We start from the raw sequence: 21,358 nt of genomic DNA on the forward strand, positions 1-21,358 counted from the left end.
TGCATTTATTTTTCTAATGGGCCACGATTTCAGAAAAAAAAAAAAAAAAAAAAAAACAACAACAACAACAAAAAAAACTAGAAAGCCAATCAGCATTCCTGTGGTCTGGTCACTGACCCCCACCCCCACCCCCACCCCCACTCACTGCTCTGCTGTTCTCCAGCTGTTTTTTTGTGCAGCCCAGGGCATGGTATGAGGCAATCTGACTGATGCTAACCACCAATTCTCTTGGGCAAATTGAATCTATGTTTAAAAACGTAGCTAGAAGTCTGCAAAGAGAGAAAGCCAGCTTATGTTTCAAATGTTCTAATGTTGCAGTCTTTCTAGAGTGCAGGGAGCAGAGTTAGAGGATGGCATGGTTCCTGGCCTGTAGGAGGAAGTATTTGGTTAGTGGACATTGTATTTCCATATCCAGATCTTGGAGGGATGAGCGTGCATGTGTGTACATCCTGTGCTACTTTAAGGACTGTTGTCATGTATGTAGTAAAGCCAGACTGAGCTTTTGGCTTTACTACATGCATGTGGTGGCTCTTGGTTGTCAACCTTGACTATATCTAGAATTAACTAAAACCCAAGCAGCTGGGTATAGCAGTGAGGGGTGGTTTTTCTTAATGAAGTTATCTGAAGTAGCCAGACCCGCTTTTAATCCGGATCTTCTTATGTGGGAAGACCCACCTATAATCCAGACTTTTGGAGGTGAGAACATCCACTTTGAATGTGGGCCACACCTTCTGCTGGCAGTCTATAATGTAAGGACGTGGAATAAGGAAGCTTATTCTTTCTACCTGCCTCTCCCTCCTTTGATGGCTTTAGAGTCCACTTCTCTGGAATTCTGGCATGTACTGAAGACCAGCTGAGCCATCCAGCGTTGTGGACTGAACAGCTACTGGATTCTTAGCCTTTTGTTGGTAAATAGCCTTTGTTGTATTACCTGGAGCACAACCTGTAAGCCATTATCATAAATTCTCTTTCTATATATACATAGATTTATTCTATAAAATTTGTTCCTTTAGAAAACCCTGCCTGATAAAGCATATTTTAACTACTTTGTCTGAGGAATAATTGAAAATTTTTCTACATCTGCATGTTCTTGTTTCACAAATAGTAGTTAACTTAGGTTCTTGGGCTGGGGGCAGTGACTCAGTGAGAAAAATGTTCATTCTGAAAGCACGGCACCTGAGTTTGAATCTCTAGATCCACATACAGCTAGACACATTATCAGTTGTCTGAATTCCGTGCTTCTATGACAATATGGGAGGCTGAGACAGGAGAATTTATATAGTCTGGATATTAAACTCTCATCAAAGAGGAGTTAAAAATATTTTCTTATATTCTTAGGTTGTCTTTTCATAATGCCCCTTGATATAAAATATGCTTTCAATTTTAAGAAGAGTACTCTCTGCATATTTTACTCATGTTCATCCATGTCATTGCAAAGATGATTTGACAGGAGAGGCCAGAAGAGGGCATCGGATCTTCCCAGAACTGAAGTTACTGAATTTGTGAGCTCTCATGTTGGTGTTAGAAACCAAGTCTGGCTCTCTGGAAGAGTAGCCAATGCTCTTAGCCACTGAACCGTTATTCCAGCTCCTCTGACATCTCGTTGAATCTCTTATTTTGTAATCTGTGAGGGAAAGGAGTAAGAAAATGTACCTTTCATCCAAATTCTAAGGATCAAAGATGAATACATACGAAGGACTAAGAAATGTGACTTTTCCATCTGAGAGTCCCCAGCTAGCCAGCAACTCTGACAGTGTGGCATCAGTCTGCCCCAGAGGAGCATCTTGACATTGGGGATCACAGGACCCCATGTTCTGTTGCTTTAAGTGGAAGACAGACTCCTGTGGTTTAGCTTACCCAAGGTCTTCAGCCAATCATCCAAATAACTGAAAATCCAGGGGTGGTCTAGAAGTCTGGGGTACTGAGCGATCGGTGTGTTCTCAGTACACTTATTTGCCAAGTTTGTATATTGAACACAAAATTATACAGTATTAGTTATTAAAATGCATCCTAGAGAAATTTGCCTAGCTCCCTGGAGAGCTGGCATGCTGAAGACACACATCAGCCACCTACAACAGGTGTTACTAATGTACAAGTATGTGGTAGAGAGATGGTAGAGACAGAGACACAGAAACCGGAGATTTGGGGGTGGTAGGGAACAGCCTGATGTGAGTAGCCTATACTGCCACCTAAGGCCATGATGAAGGCCAGCCTGTGCTGCCTCAGAGGGTCTCGTCAGTGTCTATGGCCATGCAGCAACAGGGGTCTGTGTCAATGTCTGTGACCCATGTTACCACCAAAGGCCATGTGAGAGCCCTGGGCTGCCACTGGGGCCATGTAGATATTCAAGGGCTGCCCAGAGCTGGCCATGCCCCTCACCAGCTACAGCACTCTGGAGAGAGGTCCCCCACATGTAGAACTGGGCAGCACAAGTAGAGCTGGCCCTGGTGGCAGAGCCATGGGTGATCCAGCCCCACGGCTCTGGAGCACCAGAGAGCTGGTACCAACCCTCGTCTGCTGTGAGGTGGTCTGGGTGCCGGAGAGATGCTGCTCTCTTCCTCTCACCCTCATCCCTTACGGCAGCAGGAGAGCAGCCCCTGCACCTCCCCTGTGCAGCACAGTAAAGCTGACTTGGGGTAGTGAAGTTGTAGGTGAGTGGGACCCAAGGGAATGGAATGGGAGAGGGGCAGGGGCGGGGGCAAGCTGGCCCCAGCTGCAGCAGGTGAGCTAGCTGAGGCAGTGCTGGAGAGCTAGCACTATTAGTGTGGGTTCGAGAGAGCTGGTGTGCTTACTAGCTCAGATATCACCCAGGCCCAGATCCAGGGCTTTGAGTTGGCCCACCTGTATATCTAGCCCATCTATGAACTGCTGAAGTGGGTAAAGGGGCCAGTCCTACAGATCCAAAGCTGCTGCAGGATCTCCATGAAACAGGACAACAACATATATCCAAGAGGAGTCTGTCTGGGGATTCACTATTGTTAATGTAGCAGAAGCCAGAGGCCCCAAGCCTGACCATGATTCATTACAGTGGACATTTGTAAGTAAAGATGTTTGTGCAAAACACTGTGACACACTGCATCTCCAGGGCAAGATGGAGTGTTGGTTTGTTTGCTTTTTGTTTGTTTCTTTTTTGTGGGCAGGTTGCAGAGGTAGAGGGCAAATACAAAGAGACAGGGAGATGAGTGGGATTGGGGTCCATGATGTGAAACAAACAAATAAATAAAAAGTTTTAAAAAGAGGAAAGGAAAAAGAAAGGAAAAGGAAAAAAGGAGAAGGAGAAGCCCACCACACCTAGCTGTCCCATGTACTTAATGAAAAAACAGAATCTGATTCTCTGGACATCATTTTAACTTGGCTTCTTGAAGCTAGGTGCAAACTTAAATCTTAGAGACTTCTGTCCCTCCTTTCCTTTCCTTTCCATCACCAGACAGTCTTATTTTACAGTACAGACTATCTGGAACTTTCCATGTAGCCCAGGTTCTCCTCACTCCTGAATCACCCTCTTGAATGCTGGCGTTGGAGGCATACACCACCACATTCTGATCCCCACTTTTCTTTTCAAAGTCTCAAAAGAGCCAACATAGTGGCCTTTCCCTAGAGTCTCAAGACTTAGGAGGCTGAGATGGTAGTATTGCTTGAGTCCAGCCTGGGCAAAGTGGGGAGATCTGCTTCCGAGGGTCAAGGTGGGCAGATTAAAAAAAAATGCTATGCAAAAGTAAAAATAATTTTCCCAGGATTCAACCATTTGTATAAAAAATAAAACAAATCAAAACAAACAAACAGACAGACAACCCTCATTTAGCCCAGGCTGGCTTGGCTAACACCCACACGCTTGAGCCGATGCTGGGCTTCCTGACCCCCCTTCCTTCTCCTGAGTGCTGCGACTGCAGGCTGCACCATCGGACCTGCTTTATTGATGCTTTAGGGACGGGACCCAGGGCTTCCTGAAGGCAAGATGCATGCTCCTTCTAAACTGTGCTCCTTCCAAAGCCCTCGGAGTCACTGTTATCCTTAACCTGGACAGAAGAGCTGATGCTTTTCTTTAAAAGTTATGGGGCTGATTGGAAATGGTTGCCTGTGATTTGACTGTGTGTTGGACATGATGAAAAGTGCCACCGGAGCAGCCTTCAGGAATCCAGAGGTGTAAAGAGGAGCTCGTCTGTGATGGGTCCAAGGTCCACGCTGCTTTGCAGGCAGGACAGTTTGTAAGTTATTATCAAAACAGTGGCATGATACTGAGGTGGGCAGGAACTCGGTGGCTAGTGTGTTTTGTAAGAGGCCTTTGGAGTGACCCTTGCCCACAGACTTTGTTACAGCTGTCTCTGCCCTGCTGAGTTTCCACACTCTTCACTTGTTGAGCCATGGCCTCTGAGTCTGTCAGCTGCTTCTCTCTGGGTCTCAGCTCTCAGCAAATGAAACAAATAAACCACAGAAAGAACTGGAGAAGCTGGAGGGAGTCTCATTCTGTCTGTACCTGTGCCTTCTTCAGCAAGTGACCTCTAGTTAGTAGCTTGACCTCTTTCTGGGCCAGAGTTAGCTTCCTCACATTTAAAACAGATGATTTTTCTCTTTTCTGTCTCCATCTACCCTCCTGCTTAATTCTGCCTTTTCCCATTTCTCTCTATATAGTTTCTTACCCACATTTTATTTCCTCTGCCTCTAACTTTTCATCTTAGGTCATTTCTCCTTAATCCCCTGTTCGTTTTCCTCCCATTCTTCTCTCCTGACCTCTCATGTCTCCCTCACCTCAGAGTGACGTTTTATTGCTCTTGTCTGATGCCAGGGGCCTGGAGTTACTGCAGGTCATGGAGGCAGATACTGGAATTTTTGTCCATGGCATAACATTTCCGCTGTCAGAACGCTTCAGTTCCCCGGGGAAGGGGGGGAGTAGTAAATGTGATGTGTAGTTAAATTGCAAGCGAGTATGGATGCTTTGTTAATCTCTGACAGCAGCTGGGAAAATGACTTGAATATAATGAATGGGTTTCCTATTTTTAATGTTGGGGAGATTGATTTTGCAATTGTTCTCCTTATTTCCTACAATTTGTTTTGTGGGTGGAGTGCCACAGCATGTATGTGAAGGACAGAGGACAGTGTATGGGAGTCATTTCTTCCACCATAGGAGTTTTAGGGACAGAACTCAGGTTATCGGGCTTGGGAAATGCTTTACCCACTGAGACACCTCCATCACGCCTCAGTTTGATGGTTTGAGTCCTGATGGAGTGTTGCTACAGTTAGCATTTCCATCCCCTCTTGGCCAAAATGTTTGAGTGAATCAGAGGGTTGATGAACTAAATACTTGAATAGAATGATTAAAATCCTGTTATCTTCAGTTCCTCATTAAGAAAACATTTCGCCTCTCCAGATTCTTTTGGTGTTAAACAGTGGCATACAGCAGAAATTGAATGTGTGCTATATGTGTAACTTCAGATTTCCTCCCTGTCACATTACTAAAAGAAGCAGCAGAGACTGGAGGCAGCTCTGTGGAAGAGAGGTGCCTGCTATGCAGCATAGAGGTCTGAGTTGGAGCCCAGCACACATGGGAAAGCTTATGTGCACACCTTTAGCACTGCCGAGGATTGCAGAGAAGGATCACTGGGGCTTGTTGGCTGTCACACAAGCTCTAGGTTCAGTGAGAGACCCTGTCTCAAAGAAATAAGGAAGAGCAGAGTAATGTAGCAGACTTGACTTAGTCTGTCCTCTGAACATGTGCACATCACTCTAAGCATGTGCACCTGTGCCATACTTTAACACACAAGATGTCAAAAGAATCCAAAAAAGTCAATTAGTACATTTAATTCAGAATATAGAATATCATTTCACTACACATATACATCACAATTTCTTCACTTTCTTTTTTCATATTAAGCCTTCCAAATCAAGTGGCTATCTTCACTCATCTTATTAATAGCATTTAGTACTAGCTTGCAAATTCAATAGGCTTATATGGCTGGAGGCTATTTGTAATAAATTCCAGAGTCTTAGAAAATGACTTCAATAAAATGTTTTAACTTAAAAATGAAGTATATATGTGTGCCTTACCTATGTGTATCATGTGCTCTAGGGTTCTAGAAAAGTTTGAGGTTACCGTGTAGGCATTCTGAGAGCTGGCAAGTAAACACTGAGAACTAAGTGTTGCCCTCCACACTCGTGAAGTCATCTAGGTTTGTCATTTATAGAGTGCTGAGCCAGGGTATCTCCCAGGTCTGTGAGAAGTGCTAGGTTATGCCAGTATAATGAAGTAAATATATCTAGTAGTTAGACTGTAGAAGCACAGTGATGCAGTCTAAGCATATGAAAAGTTTTTCCCTCGCATGACTACAGGAGTTTTTTACCCCCTGTGTATAGCTGTTTTTATTTCTGCATATGAAGATGTGATTGGCTTAAGGAATCATTAACTCAATCCCTGTTCTGTGTGATGGAAGCTGTAGTTGACCATCTTGTGATTGGGCAGGACTTGGTACCTATCAGTGTAAACACATGGTGCGGCCTGCCCCATGCCCCTGCTTATCATCCGTGGAGAGATGGGGCTGAGGCATTTTGAGCAAATCTCATTGGTAAAGTGGTGTGTGCATTGCTTTTTTTTTTTAAAGACCTGTTTGCTTTCAGTTTTAACTATGTCCCTTTCTGCGGCAGTTAGCACTTGGTTGTCCACAGAATACGTTTTCGTTTGTTGGTGCCTTCACCTCTGTAGGTAGTCATGCTTGAGTGGTCTCTTTAGTTTTAAGATGCTTTACCTAGAAGATAACAGTGAAGATGAGAAGACGGTTCGGGAAAGCTCGTTGAGTAAAACGGCAGGTGTTTACCATGGCAAGGCCCCGCCTGGGATTCTGGTGAGTTCCCTTCACCCACTTCTCTTCCCCTTTGCTTGAGGCTCAGTCTGGGTAGCACTGAGAAGGGACAGCACCTGCTAAATGAAAGTGGTGAGTGTCCCTCGTTTGGAAAATGTATTGTTGTGGTAAGTTTCTAATCTTTAAAATGTTATAAAGAACACAAAACTTTGGCTGCCCACTCTCCGCCCTTGCCTTTATGCTTTCCTTACTCTGTTCGTTATTATTTAATAACTTTATGCCTAGAAAAAAATGTGTTTGCTCTAAACTGAGAACTTGTCTACAGCTAGATTTCAAAGTAATGTGCTGAGCTCTGTTCTTGCATCTCAGGTGGTAGTTGAGGGGCTAGAAGTCACTTAAGTTTTATGGGTTTTATTGTCCTGGCAAACTCTCTTGTAAGGCTAAGCAAGTATTTTGAAAGTGGCATTTTGTTTGGCTATGTGATACAAAAGAATGACGTTAGGCTGTCCCTTTTATGACTATGAACAAACGAAAAGTATGCCTGAAATATGTGTGGGATGGAGTTGGAACTTTTTAATCTAGTTTTCTCTTGCTACAAGGTACAAAGTCAAATATGACTTCTAAGTTTTGAGTTCTAGAAATCTGTTAAGGAAACAAAGTCAGATAATGTAAAGATAAGATCATTTAACTCTGCTGGTGGGACCTTAAAAAACAATGTGTTTGAATACGTCTGACTTTAATTACATTGGTTTTTGTTTTGCATGAGGGTCTTGGTGTGTTGCTCATGCTGACTGCTTCTATAGGTTGGCCTTGAACTTACTATCCTCCTGCCTCAGCACTCCTGAGTGTTGGGATCACAGTCCTGTGCCACTAGGGTTGACTTAAATGCTCATTTTAAAGGCAGAGGCTAAAAAACTACATTCAGATAATCAGGACCTCCAAATGAAAGTACTGATGTTGTATCTTCTCATTAAATTGCCTTGGTTACTTTTTTTAAAAAAGTGAATTAGGTTGAATATTTTTATGAAAACCAGGATGAAGTCAACAAAATAAAAAATGAATAAATTCTAAAATCTGTTAACCTCGTTGATTTGGGTTTTAAAGGCATGAGAGTGCTTATGCTGCCTTAGAAGTTTTGCCATCTTCTGTCTGATATTGATGAGGTTACCGGTGTCCACATACAGACTTCACTCACTAGTGGCAGCATTAATCGCGTATGAATATGAGTCACAAGATTCTGTGCGAGGCAATTTTATTTTTAAGTCTGTCATAATACAAGGGTATGTTCATATGCCTTCATGCACGTCTGTCTTAATGGTCAGAGGGAAGGGTATGGACACACTTATGTCTCTGTGGAATAGTTCTAAAGTCCACTTAGTGGTACCGCATACGGACTAGACTGCCCATTGCAAGAGAATTTCTTTGATGGTTTGCTACTGATGTTTTCAAGGGCAGTCAGAGACGCTTGCTTAGACTGCAATTTGTTAACAGTTCCCTCTTATGTCATTGATGTGCCCTGAGTCAACACCCCACCCCAGGAGAATTTTCTGAATGGCTAGTGACTGGCATACTAGATTTGATATCTGCTTTAATACGCTATGATAATTATTTAAGAGTTTGACTTTTGAACGAACATGGGTGTGTGCAGTAAAGAGTCCTGGCTTTTAAATTAACCAGAGCTCTAAGTGTTGAATCAGGCCGACAGACAGAAGGACAATAAGGCAAGAAGTCCTCTGTTTTCCTGACTACCAAATTTGTTGAGGAAAGTGGTTTGGAGTCTAAACAGGACTTAGACAGATTAAACAGATGTCTTCACTGTACTCCCCAACCCTGGCCCTGCCAGTGCCCATGATGAGCTGAGCCCCATGGCTTCCCTCCCCCACCTCACTCCCCAAACTGAGGAGTCGCACTGGGTGTGCGCTAGCCCTGCAGAAATCCTCGTATCTGAGAGTGTTCTAAAACACCTGGGCGAAGTCTGCTCTGATAGAACCTCAGACTGCTGACTTGGTCTTAAAGGAACTGGGACACAATTCTCTAAAAGGTCTAAAATCTTACCCTTCTTGGGAAAGTATTTAATACCATTTATGTATTCTAACCCAATTCTACTGGGTTACAAAATCCACACAGTAGGAAAAGAAAACTATAGGCTCACATTCTAGAGTAAATGGTTTCTACGTGTGATGTTGTTTTTTACCTAATTGAAAATAGGGCAACTTTTGTGAGTTTTCACAGCTTTCATGTCTTATTGTAGAACTTTTTTTTCCTCTTCCTCAAATCCTATTTATGCTCCGGAGGACTTATCCAAATGTGTTTTGTAAGTCATCAGACTGCTGTTGGTCTTTTGTAAGGGTAGCATCTTAACTGTGCTGAAATCCTATTTGTTCCTGGTTGCCTTTGGTAGATCATCTTAGCATTAGCTGCTGTCCATCTGGAAGGGAGCTTACCTAGCAGTGTGTATGCAAGCATGCTGTAAGGGTCTGTAAATATGGTGGCTCCTAGGCTCAAGAGGCAGAAGCAGAAGACTGGGCTTTTTGTTAAACTGTCTCAAAGTGAAAAACAAAATAGAGGTAAAGACAAAAAAGAAAAAAAGAAATCCACCTAAAGTGAACCCCGGGGCAGCCCTGAAGGGAGTTGTGTAATCTCAGAAGTGTTATTACATGCACAGATTGACCAGCAAACAAGTGGATCTCCATCCAGGTCAAGGGGCACAAGAGCTGAGATTGTAGTGGTCATCTATCACCTTATATGCCTTACTTGGTAACAGTGCACAGTACCATAGCCCATATAGGCTGACATCCATTCATGAGCTATATTGAAACTATATTGGAAAAAAAAACAATTCCTTCGAGGACAATGAAACAGAAAAGAAAAAAAAAGCAGGAAGTATCACCTTCAACTTTGAGAACTGAAAGCTTGCCTCTGGTCATCAATTTAAAATAAAGTGACATTTAGGAGTCAGTCACTTGAGGACTTGGGAAATACTGTACCTGTAGTGAGGTTGTATGCTGGTCCTAGGAATGCCTCAAGGGCCTCTGATGTGAGCCAGAGAGAGAAAACGGGACATGGAGTCCCTGCCTTTAAGCCTGTACTTTTCCCTCACATGTATGTACCAAACAGACTGAAGCAGTAGGGAGCCCAAGACACGCACACACGCACACACACATGCACACATGCACGCACGCATGCACATTTTCTATTTCAGAATCTGCCTCTCTGGTTGCTGTGTGTCCTCAGTCAGTCCCTTCCAACCTTCTTACTCTTCCCTCTTTTCAGGGTCTTCACGTTTCAGTGAATACTGATCAAACATGCTGTATCCTTAATTTTGGTTTGTCTGATATCACCTCACAATTAGATTGGGATTTTGTGTTTTTGACAAAATACCACAGAAACAGTGAATCCGTTTTAACGAGTCACCTCTTGATTATGGTAGTGCCTGAAGGTCCCACACTGTAAAGCTCCTGTCTTCCCTTTTGTATAAAAGTGTGACCTGGCTACCTGAGTGTTCTGAGTCACCAGAGAATGCTTAGCAGGTTCTGCTTCCCCGTAGCCATGCTTTAAGTACAGCTGGGCCAGTGAAACAACAAACTCAGAATTTTACTAAAACCAATTCTGTTTTAACTCTTAAGTATAGCGTTCTTTCTATAGAAAATAGTATTCTATCAGACTTATTGATAAACAAAGTTCTTAGCTTTGAGTTGTTGAGAATGTCACTGACCTTTGGGCCTGCGAGTGTTAATAGCTGCCTTGTTAATAGAAGTGCTGTGATACTCTTTAAACCACAGTGCAGTTCATGTGGCTCACTGCTCCCTGGGCTTTACCAGGTCACCATCAGATTCAGGGAAAGACCTTCAGCCTAGAGAATTCATACAGTTGTATGATTTCTCAGTATCAATGTCCCTTGGCTGTAGGCTTTAAAACTAAGGCTGTTTTAAAGGGGGTGGAAGGGGGCAAGAAAAGAGAAGACAGAAAGATAAATGAAGTTTAGCATATCTTTTCCTGGGGCTACAACTACATGAATATTAGACTCTGGTGGTTAAAGGACAGCTTTAGCCTGGTTACAGTCTAATCTTCATGTAGGTTGTAAGCCCAGGGAATGTATTGATTCTAAAAGAGTCATATTAATCTTTTTTAAGATTTATTTCATTTATGTGAGTACATTGTAGCTGTCTTCAGACACACCAGAAGAGGACAGCAGATCTTATTACAGAGCCACCATGTGGTTCTTGGGAATTGAACTCAGGACCTCTGGAAGAGCAGTCAGTGCTCTTAACCTCTGAGCCATGTCTCCAGCCCAGAAATGACAGTTCAGATGGCTGGGAGCCATCAAACAGTAGCTGGGGTTCGAACCGAGGTCTTTTGGGTCCACAGTCAGTGCTCTTACCTGCTAACCCACAGCTCTAGCACATATTAATTCTTGGCTTAGAGGTCAGTGCATAAGTTAAAAAGAACCTCCAGTAAGGAGGGATGCTTCAAAGGAAATTGTGTATTGTACTAACCGTATCTTTAATAGTCATCCCTGGGGTAGAAAGTATGGTTTCCATAGCAACTTACTAAAACTGGATGACTTTATGTGGAAGCCAAAGGACCAGACTTCTGTGTTTATTTTAGAGACCTTGAAGTTATTAATTATCACTACCAAAATAAACTAGTAGTATAGTTATCACATTGTAAGTAGAAGGTTTAAGGCTGGGAGTGTGAGGGAGAGAAAGTTTAGAACTTGACCCTTTAAACATATGTTTCTGATCATAACATATCTAAGTCTACTAGTAATAAGAGGCCTGTCTTTAATGTACACTAGCATGTGGAGACTCATGGACTTTTGTGGGTTTTGTTTTATTTGGGGGTGGGGAGTGGGGTTCAAAACAGGGTTTCTCTGTGTAGCCCTGGCTATCCTGGAACTCACTTTGTAGACTAGGCTAGCCTCAAATGCAGAGAAATCCTCTTGTCTCTGCCTCCCAAATGCATGTATGCCACCATGCCCCATCATGGCCTTCTAAAGCCTATTGAAATTTCTTCTTTTTCCTCCTCCTCCTCTTCCTCTTCTTCCTCCTCTTTTTCCTCTTCTTCCTCCTCCTTTTTCTTGATTGATTTATTTTATTTATGTGAGTACACTGTTGCTCTCTCCAGACACACCAGAAAAGAGCATCAGATCCCATTACAGATGGTTGCTGGGAATTTAACTCAGGACCTCTGAAAGAGCAGTCAGTGCTCTTATCTGCTGAGCCATCTTTGCAGCCCTTGAGATTTCTTTGTACATATATCTCTGAAAGTTCCTAAAAGACAATGGCATACCAGAAGATGTGACTGGGCCTGTCTCTGTGAAGCTGCTTGACTTCAAGTGGGAAGTCTGTCCTCTAGGGGCCTGATTTTTACACCTAACACAGTCTATACCATATGCCTTGTCTAATGCTGAGGGTTAAATACCTGTAAAAGTGAGATTAAAGTGCTATTTGAAATCTTAAAATTGTATTTCAGAAAAGAGATAAATATAAACATTTAGCTAAAACTTTTCCTATGTAGATAATCATTCAATAGGTTGATAGCTTTCAAAATCTTAAAACTCATTACATTTTCTAGTAATTTTACTTTTTATATTTCTCCTTATTTTTTTAGTCAAGTTAGATGTTAGTCAACTCATTCTGGACATGAAGACTGGGCATATTTTATTTGAGAGATAAGAACTAAATTATTGGAAAACTTCATAATAAGACATTGTCCTGCAGTTAGAAATGAGAGAAATGGGGTAAAAATACAGGTCTGGGCATGATTTCATTATATGTTACAATGATAGCATCAAGGGGACAGGGCATGGCAGTGTTGTGGTGGGGGTTGGGGAGAGCAGTTGATACCCCATCTCCTATGCGCTGCTTGCCATGTTAGCATCTGCTCGGTATTTTGAAATCTGGAGATGTGTACAAGAGTAAGCATGTAGCTTTTCTACTCTATTCTAAATATGGCTACTGAATAAATATACTTGTACATTAAACTGTAGCTCTAACATTCTTGAAGCCATGTTGTGTAGATTGTAATGTTGTGTGTTGAAATAACCCTGGCCCACCTTTCATTGTGTGTGTGTGTCACCTAATTATTACCCACACTGACTCCCACAGGAACTTCCTTTCAGACCAGCAGACTCTCTTTTGTCTGCAGTTTTCTGCTGGGCCACTTAAGGGTCCTTCAGAATGATCTGTATGGCTGTCGTTTGCTCTCACAGGTATATTTTGAGACTTAACATTACGAGGTGAGTGTCTCGACACTGTCTAAGTTAGATCTATGCAGGTTTTCCCCGGGGAGGCTATTGATACTGTCTGGGGAAAAGTGTTCCGTTTTTGTTGTGTGAGCATCACTTTTAGGACTTTGAGTTGACTGTACGGGTATCTAAAAAAATGTGTGTCTGTGTGTGTCTCTGTGTGTGTGTGTGTGTGTGTGTACACAAATTGGGAGCGCTTTCACAGGCTTGCAGCTGTCTTACTGTGTCCTCACATGGCAAGGTAAAAGGATGCTGGCTCTTAACTTTTTCTATAGGCACCTGTGAGGATGGGCACTAATGTTCACTCTCATGACCTCATCTAAACTGATTACGTTTAAAGGCCCTTCTCCAAATACCTTCACTTAGCATGAGGGCTTCAGTGCATGCAGTGGGGGTAGGAGGCACATAGAAACATCCACCCTGTAACATCGCCCAATGTATCTGAAGCTTCCGTTTCTTTAGTTCTTAATACTTGGAGGCCAGGCATGGTGGTGCACACCTTTGATGGGTATATGTGACTTTGAGGCTAGTTTAGTGTACAAATTAAATTCCATCTCAGACAGCCAAGATCATACCGTGAAATCCCATCTCAAAATAAGGTCTATCTGGGGTAAGTGGGCTCTCTGAGAGTTACTGCTACTAGGTTTCCTGTGTAGTCAGCAGTTTCCTGTGTGGTCAGCAGGTTGCTCTGGCTGTTTCTGGGGTAAGTATCTGTTTCAGTCCAGGCCTCCGTGTAACTTTTGTTTTTGTATCCTACAAAATTTAAACCCAAAGGGCTTCATGCCTTCCAAGAGAAAACAAGTTTATTTTTATTTTTTACTTTTTAAACAATTTTTATTAGATATTTTCTTCATTTACAATTCAAATGCTATCCCGAAAGTCCCCTATACCCTCCCCCCGCCCTGCTCCCAAACCCACCCTTCCTGGCCCTGGCATTCCCCCTGTACTGGGGCATTTAATCTTTGCAAGACCAAGAGCCTCTCTTCCCAATGATGGCTGACTAGGCCATCTTCTCCTACATATGCAGCTAGAGACACGAGCTCTTGGGGGTACTGGTTAGTTCATATTGCTGTTCCACCTATAGGGCTGCAGACATCTTCTGCTCCAGAAAACAGGTTTCTTAACAGGCTGTATTTTGCTACATTTAACAACTAAATTTCCACACTAGATTTTCATGTATAACCGCATATCTCTTAACCACAGTAATTAAAATCATCCTGAATAGATGTTGTTATATTTAATTATGGATTGGATGCTCTAGTTGATATAAGCTTGTTACATATTTAGAACATGGTTGTTTATGGCTGAATATAGATGTTTAAAAGTAGCCATTTTCAGTTTCTTTTTTAAGGTCTATACTATTATGATTTTTCTTTTTTTTTTTTTTTTTTTTTTTTTCAAATTGTAACAGTATTTATTTTATCATTACTACCATTGGTCAGTCATATAATACTGGCTGCTTAGTCTGGTGCAGCAGATAAAACAGCATACTTTAAGTGTGTGTAACTTAAGAGGACAGGAATAGNTTTTTTTTTTTTTTTTTTTTTTTTTTTTTTTTTTTTTTTTACAAATTGTAACAGTATTCATTTTATCATTACCACCATTGGTCAGTCATATAATACTGGCTGCTTAGTCTGGTGCAGCAGATAAAACAGCATACTTTAAGTGTGTGTAACTTAAGAGGACAGGAATAGTCAGGTGTGGTAGGTGGCAAAGAAACATTTCTGGTAAAAGAGGTGATGAGCTGAAATACCTCCAGATGAATTTCACCTCAGTTCTGGTTTTGGAGATAATCTGTCTTTAACATAAAACAGCAGCATACCATGACCACAGAAGTGGGAACAAAGACCTGCATTTTCTTCCCTTCTTAGTGCGATGAGGATTCTTTGAATCCTGTCATGTCATAGTCAGACACTCGTGGGGCAGAGCAGTGCATGGAAAGACAGATGTTCAGCTTTGTAATCATGGCCAAACAGTAATGCTTCATTGTGTGCCAATGCCAGCTAACTTCACCTCGTAGACATTGCTGGTGGGAAGATAAAATGGTAGAGCATTCTGGAAAGTATTCTGACTGTTCTGAAACAGCCACGCCTGTAGCGGTTTACAACGGACAAGCTGCACTCGGTTGTACACACAGTGTGTGGATACTTAAAATTGTGGCTTTATCTGTAATAGCCAGAAACTGCAGTTACTTGTCCTTCAACAAGAGGTGTGTGTGTGTGTGGGGGGGGATGTTTTGTTTTGTTTTGAATGGTAATTCTATACCATGAAATACTGTGCGGCAATAAAATAGAATGAGTTCATTAATACAGCCATCTGGATCAGTCTCCAGAGAATTATGAGGGAAAGAAGGCAGTCCTAAAAGGCTACATTCTTCATGGTGCTGTTTGTATGACTTCCTTTCTAAATGGCAGACATTTCAGGGACTGGGGAGGAGAAGGCAAGAGAAAAATGTGTGTGACTGTATGGGGCAACAGGATTGTTGTGCTGATGGAATTTCGGGTTTTCACAATCCCACCCCCATCCTAGACTGGGTTTCTCTGTGTAGCCCTGGCTGTCCTAGAACTCACTTTGTAGGCCACGTTGGCTACAAACTTAGAGATCCACCTGCCTCTGCTTCCCAAGTGCTGGGATTAAAGGTGTGCATTAAGGCTGCCTGGCTGTTCAGGTCCTTACCTGCGATTGTTGACATCCTGGGTATGATATTTTGCTTGTGCATCCCAATTAACACCAAGTAAAGGACACTCAGTTGAGTGGACACTCATTTGAGTGGACACTCAGTAGAGGATTTGGGGGCAGCCATATTCTTTCTTGGAGCTCTGAAGGTCTACACTGATCTCACAGTAGTTTACTTTTGTTTATTTGCTGTATTAGAGGTAGGATCTCATGCAGCCCAGGCTGTCTCTGAACTCTGGATCCAGAAATGTTAATTTTTAAAAACATAATGAGCTAGGAACAGTGGTACTCAGGAGGCAGAGACAAGTGGGTCTCTGTGAGTCAAGGCTAGTAGGGTCCTCATAGTGAATTCCAGGCCAGCTGGGGCTACATAGTAAGACCATTTCAAAAAGAAAAAATACAATGAGATAATCCATGAGTGATCTGATGGAATAGCATTTCTGCTGCACACAGTATAGTAATGACTCTTAGCTGTTTATTGGTTTTAGCTTGTTTATTGGTAGTTCATTTGATAGTTTTTTCCTTATTCAAGAAATAATTATTGTCAAATATAGTAGCACACACCTGTAATCTGAACATTTTAGAGACTAAAGTTGTCTTAAGTTCTAGGCCATCTTGACTACAAAGAGACCCTGGAGAGAAAGGTTGGTCAGGAGTGGTGGCACCTTTAACCCCAGCATCCAGGAGGCAGGGGTGGGCAGATCCCTCTGTGCTCAGAAGCAACCTAGTCTACGTCTTGAGTTTCAGGCCAGCCAGGACTGTACAGCGAGACTCTATCTCAAAAAAATTTTTTTTCAAAAATTAAATATTTGATGTGTGCTTAATCTGGCCTTGCTACCACCCTCATCCTAAAACCAAAGCTACCTGTTTATAGTTGTTTCATGGTTATAACATGTTTTCTTTATAATTATGACATCTCTCCACCTTAGGAGATCGTAGTCAATGTAGCTGCTTGTGTGCATTGCACAAAGCAAGCTCTTTGGAATGTGCAATTGGAAACCTTGGAATACCCAGGGGAATAATCCGTATTATATGCTTCAGGCTACTCAGCAGCTAGACTGAGGTTACAGTCATCTCTGTATAGACTGTTGAGTGGAATCTGTCTTGCCTTAGGCACTGACTGTCTCTGGCCAGTGGGCTGAGTTATGTGCTGATGGGACCTGGCAGGTCCCCTTCATTTTTTTAGGGGATCAGCACTTTGTCCCTGTTCCACCCAGGACTTACCTGACAACACAGAATGTCTCTCTAGAACTTTGCAAATATGGAATCTTGAGCTTAGGGCAACCAGAGCTGGTTTAGAGAGGCCACTCTGCGCAGTTAATAGTTTGGACTCATTACTCCTAGAGTCCAATAAAAATTGACTTCTGCATTAGCCTAAAACTGGAGGGTTTTTCTGATCCTACATCAAGGGGAAGGACTCTCTGTGGATTTGGCTTGAGTGATGGGTGTTCACCCGCTGGAGGGAGACTGACAGCCTGAGGACTAATGGGTTTGTTTTGGTGTGGGTTGGGTTTTTCAGTGGAAGAGTCGGGGTAAGGGGTGAAGCCAGGTTTAGATGTACCCTCTCTCTTTTGAATTGCAGAGCTCTGGTGATCTTGATTTGAGTAGTGAGTTGAAGTTGAGAAACGAAAACCCCTTTTGTGCTCTGAACATTGTGGGACACAAACGTTATGTCCCGTTATGCTGTGTTGAGGTTCTGAAGTCATGCTACGTGTGTTAGTCTTGGCGCAGCTTACCACAGCTCGCTTGACGCAGCATGTATCTGATGTATCTGATGTATCCAGACGATCTCAGTTCTCAGTTGTATCCCTTGTTTCTCTGCAAAGTTAAATCCCAAGCTTCTCCTGGAAGTGACAGTCCCCTGGGCCTTTTGTCCTTGCCTCCTGTGGTCAGAGTGGTCCTGAGCTGTTGGTGGAGGGAGGTGAAGACAGTTGGCCCCACCCTGGGGTGTGGAAGGAAACGGAACTTCCACAGCCTCCAACCCCACTTAGAGGCACTGCCAGTCTGAGACTTATGTGTGATGTAGCTGGGGCAGCAGGAGAGCAATGGGCTCTGAGCAGCAGAGGAGAGTGTATGTTTACTCAAACTCTTTATGTCATTGCTGTTAGTTGTCAAATTTAGTGCTGACATCATTTCTTTTCTCAGTCTCAAACCATGAATTATGTGGGCCAGCTGGCTGGGCAGGTGCTCGTCACTGTGAAGGAACTCTACAAGGGCATTAACCAAGCCACATTGTCTGGATGCATCGATGTGGTCGTGGTGAGGCAGCAGGATGGCTCCTACCAGTGCTCGCCTTTTCACGTACGCTTCGGGAAGCTGGGTGTCCTGAGGTCCAAGGAGAAAGTGGTGAGTGCACAGGTCACCATGGTGATGGGCCCCTTCCTCTTACTCTTTTTTTTTTTTTTTAAACTTGCATGCTATTGAAGACCATGGTAAGAAACCAGCTTTATAGGTACTGCTTTTGAATTGGCTTCTAAATTCAAAAGACTCTCTTATAGAAAGTTTCTCCAAATGAAAAAGAAACTGAAATTATGAAGAAACTCGGAACAAAACTGGAGATAGTTACAAATGAGGAAGTTGGACTTATTTTGAAAAAGAAATTTTACTTTATTTAATATAGCACTTTAAAATAGTGTAGGGCCAGCAAGATAATTCAGTGGTAAAGGCTCTCACCATCAGTCCTGATGACCCTCAGGATGGAACAAGAGAACATACTCAGAAGTCATCCAGTGACTTGACACGTGGACCCTGTGGCTCATGTACACGCTTTAAATCCTCAGTTAAAAAAAAAAAAAAAGAGGCTCTCTAAAAATAAAATAATGCAGTCTGGAGATACAGCTTAGTCAGCAAAACATTTGCATACCATGCACCAAGCCTGTGCAGGCACTGAGGAGGTAGAGAAAGAAGGACAGGAGCATTCTCAGCTCAGCCACATAGCAGAGGCGAGGCCAGCCTGAGACACAGGAGAGCCTATTATTTGATTGATTGATTGACTGATTGATTGATTGATACATACACACACAAACATATATGATAATATTGTTGTACTGATTATGAGTAGGTAGACTAAGCTCATGTAATCAAGTGTAGATTATATTTATTTAAAAGAAATAAACACCCCAATTGAATGTTTGTATTTTTTCCTCTTTTGCATTTAATGGGGGGCGGTGTTTGGATGTTTTTAAATTATCATTTCCCTCAAGTATTGGGCAATAAGGTTTTCGAGTTGTGTGTATGTAAGTTTTAAAACAGACTTAATGATAAAACTTTGTAGAACATGTATTTGGCAACTTTTCACTTCCACATTGTGATGATAATGTCAGTAACTCTTCCTAAGATTTCGGAGCGCTTTGCCACTGGGCAGCACAGGTGGAAGGTGTGTGCCGAGGACCAACATGCACAAGTTAAAGAGGTTTTTGCTGGTGTTTTTCGGATATATATCTCCCTCTACTTAGGCTTTAGGCTTTTGAAACTGAAAGAAAATGGGTTTCCAAAACTAGACTTTCTCTTTTCATCCTGAGAAACCATCTCTTTGGGTGTTATAAAATCATTTCCCACTGGATTTTTCAGACTAGCCTTTGCTTGATCCCATTAGAAAGCAGAAGCAGCTACAGTGTTACTTCTTGGCCTGGCAGCTTCTACTCTAGGGCAGTGTTGTCTAGCCATAGTTAGTGCTTTCTGTCTTTGTTTCCTTTGTGGTTTTTATAGCGACACTATTAGTACTTTCATATTAGAGCTGTTTCTCCATAGATGTTCAAGGATCTGTTTGTAAAGTTTCTTTTGGGGGTCTTCCCAGAAGTTTCTCCCACCATACCATACCCGCCCCCCACCATACTCTGGAACCAGGTTTCTAATTGATAGGCTGGCTCAGGCTTTTGGCCTTTGAGTGGAGCTGCAGCAGATGTGTGCAGGCATTTGTCCTCTGTGTAAGTGAGAAGCTGAGCAAATGTGTGTATTCTCTGTGCACTTTGTAATTAGAGATGTAATTTCTTTACCAGGTTACACAGGTGATTTCATTAACCATTACCTGTTAAATACCCAAAGTTAAATACCTTGTCAGACACCCCATTCCCACCCCAAGTACTTTTAGGATCATAATACACAGGGCCCAAGAAAAGAAAAAATTTCTTCTTTTCTGTTCCCTTCCTTCATATCCCAGAATCTCAGGAGATCTATTGGAGAAGAAATCTGTCCATTTGATTTATCAAGACATAGCTTTCTTATGAGAGTAAACCTTGAGCTTTATCTGTCTTAGGCACACTGGTGACTTACATTGACCTCTTGTCGCAGGCCTTTCTGCATTAGGGTAAGCTGTTCATTGATTTTTAAATTCAATAAATTTTTATATGTGGGAGCACCTGAAATCACAACTACTTTAGAACGACGGTTTAGAGACAGTCATTTCCTATGATATACTCATGCGTGATAGAAGACCAGTACGCCTGTAACAGCTCGTAACTCAGAGAGCACACGCTTTGTCAGTGTTTCACAGAATCAGTATCATGATTACTTATTGAAGTTGTTTGCCTAAGAAATTCTTGTACATTCTTTTTGCTTTGCTTTGCTTTGCTTTGTTTCGAGACAGGGTTTCTCTGTATAGCCCTGGCTGTCCTGGAACTCACTCTGTAGACCAGGCTGGCCTCAAACTCAGAAATCTACCGTGCACATTCTTTTAAGTGCACTCAGTACTGGCACAATTTGACATATGTTTTAATTTTGGGAAAGACAAAACTTTATTCATAGACAAATGAAGAGAGTAAATAAGTGAACATGTTGAATAATGTATTTGAATCTCAAGATAATGGCTGTGAGTGGTAGTTTTTCTAAGATGATGCCTACGCAATTTAGACTTTGCATTTGCATTTTAAAAGAAGTGTTATTTAACGTTATCTCCATTGGGTTGAATGGATAGCATCCAAATAGGAAAAATTCAAATACACCGAATGTATTTTTATTAAATGTCAGATACATAATTTCATTTAAATACTTGTATTTACCTTTAAGTTTTTTTATTTTTTATTTTTAATGTGTATGTGTGTGTAGCTGCATGCGTGAGTGTAGCTGCCTGAGGAGATCAGAAAAGGATGTCAGCTTGGAGCTGGAGTTACAGGTGGTTGTGAGCTGTCCTACGTGGGAGCTGAGAATTCAGCTCAGGTCCTCTGCAAAGGCAGTTGGTGCCTTAACTGCTGAGCTGTCTCTTCAGCCCTCTTAAAAAGTACTAAGTTAGCAAACATCCTTCCATGATTGTAGAAGTTGCTAGGCCAAAAGCCTCTCAGAAACCATAGTTCCATTCATTGGTTTCTTGGCAGTAAATAGTCAGTAAAATAAAGAAAGCTGACTAGAAAATGAGGCAGCGTAAATGCTCTTTGGAATGGCATTGGATGGGGTGACTCACTGGGTGATAGTGCTTGCAGCAGGGTGATGGATGACCCATTTCTAATCCCAGCATACCAGAGGGACAGACGCAACCCCTGGAGCAAACTGTGTAGGTACACTAACCAAAGTGTACCCTAGGTTCCAATGTTATGTGTTGCTTCAGGATATAGAGTGAGGAGCAATGAAGAAAGAAAACACCCCCCCCCACATACACACACACATACACACACGTGTACTCACTCACACACACACACACACACACACA

General features: G+C 42.3%; 1 protein-coding gene across 3 annotated transcripts in view; it reads left to right on the plus strand.

Annotated features, from left to right (window-relative positions):
• Lpin2 (lipin 2) overlaps window positions 1-21,358 on the plus strand; it is a 109,114-nt gene that overhangs the window by 55,398 nt on the left and 32,358 nt on the right. For 2 of the 3 annotated variants that reach the window (XM_029471295.1, XM_021186181.2), the window contains exon 2: window positions 17,863-18,063. In XM_029471295.1, coding sequence (XP_029327155.1) covers window positions 17,872-18,063 — 192 coding nt within the window. In that variant the 5' untranslated portion in view covers window positions 17,863-17,871. Of the gene's footprint in view, window positions 1-3,792; window positions 6,834-17,862; window positions 18,064-21,358 lie in introns of those variants that run through there. The other variant, XM_021186179.2, reaches the window with a different exon arrangement.

Source organism: Mus caroli, chromosome 17 (assembly GCF_900094665.2).
Source record: "Mus caroli chromosome 17, CAROLI_EIJ_v1.1, whole genome shotgun sequence".
NCBI classification, from domain to species: Eukaryota; Metazoa; Chordata; class Mammalia; order Rodentia; family Muridae; genus Mus; species Mus caroli.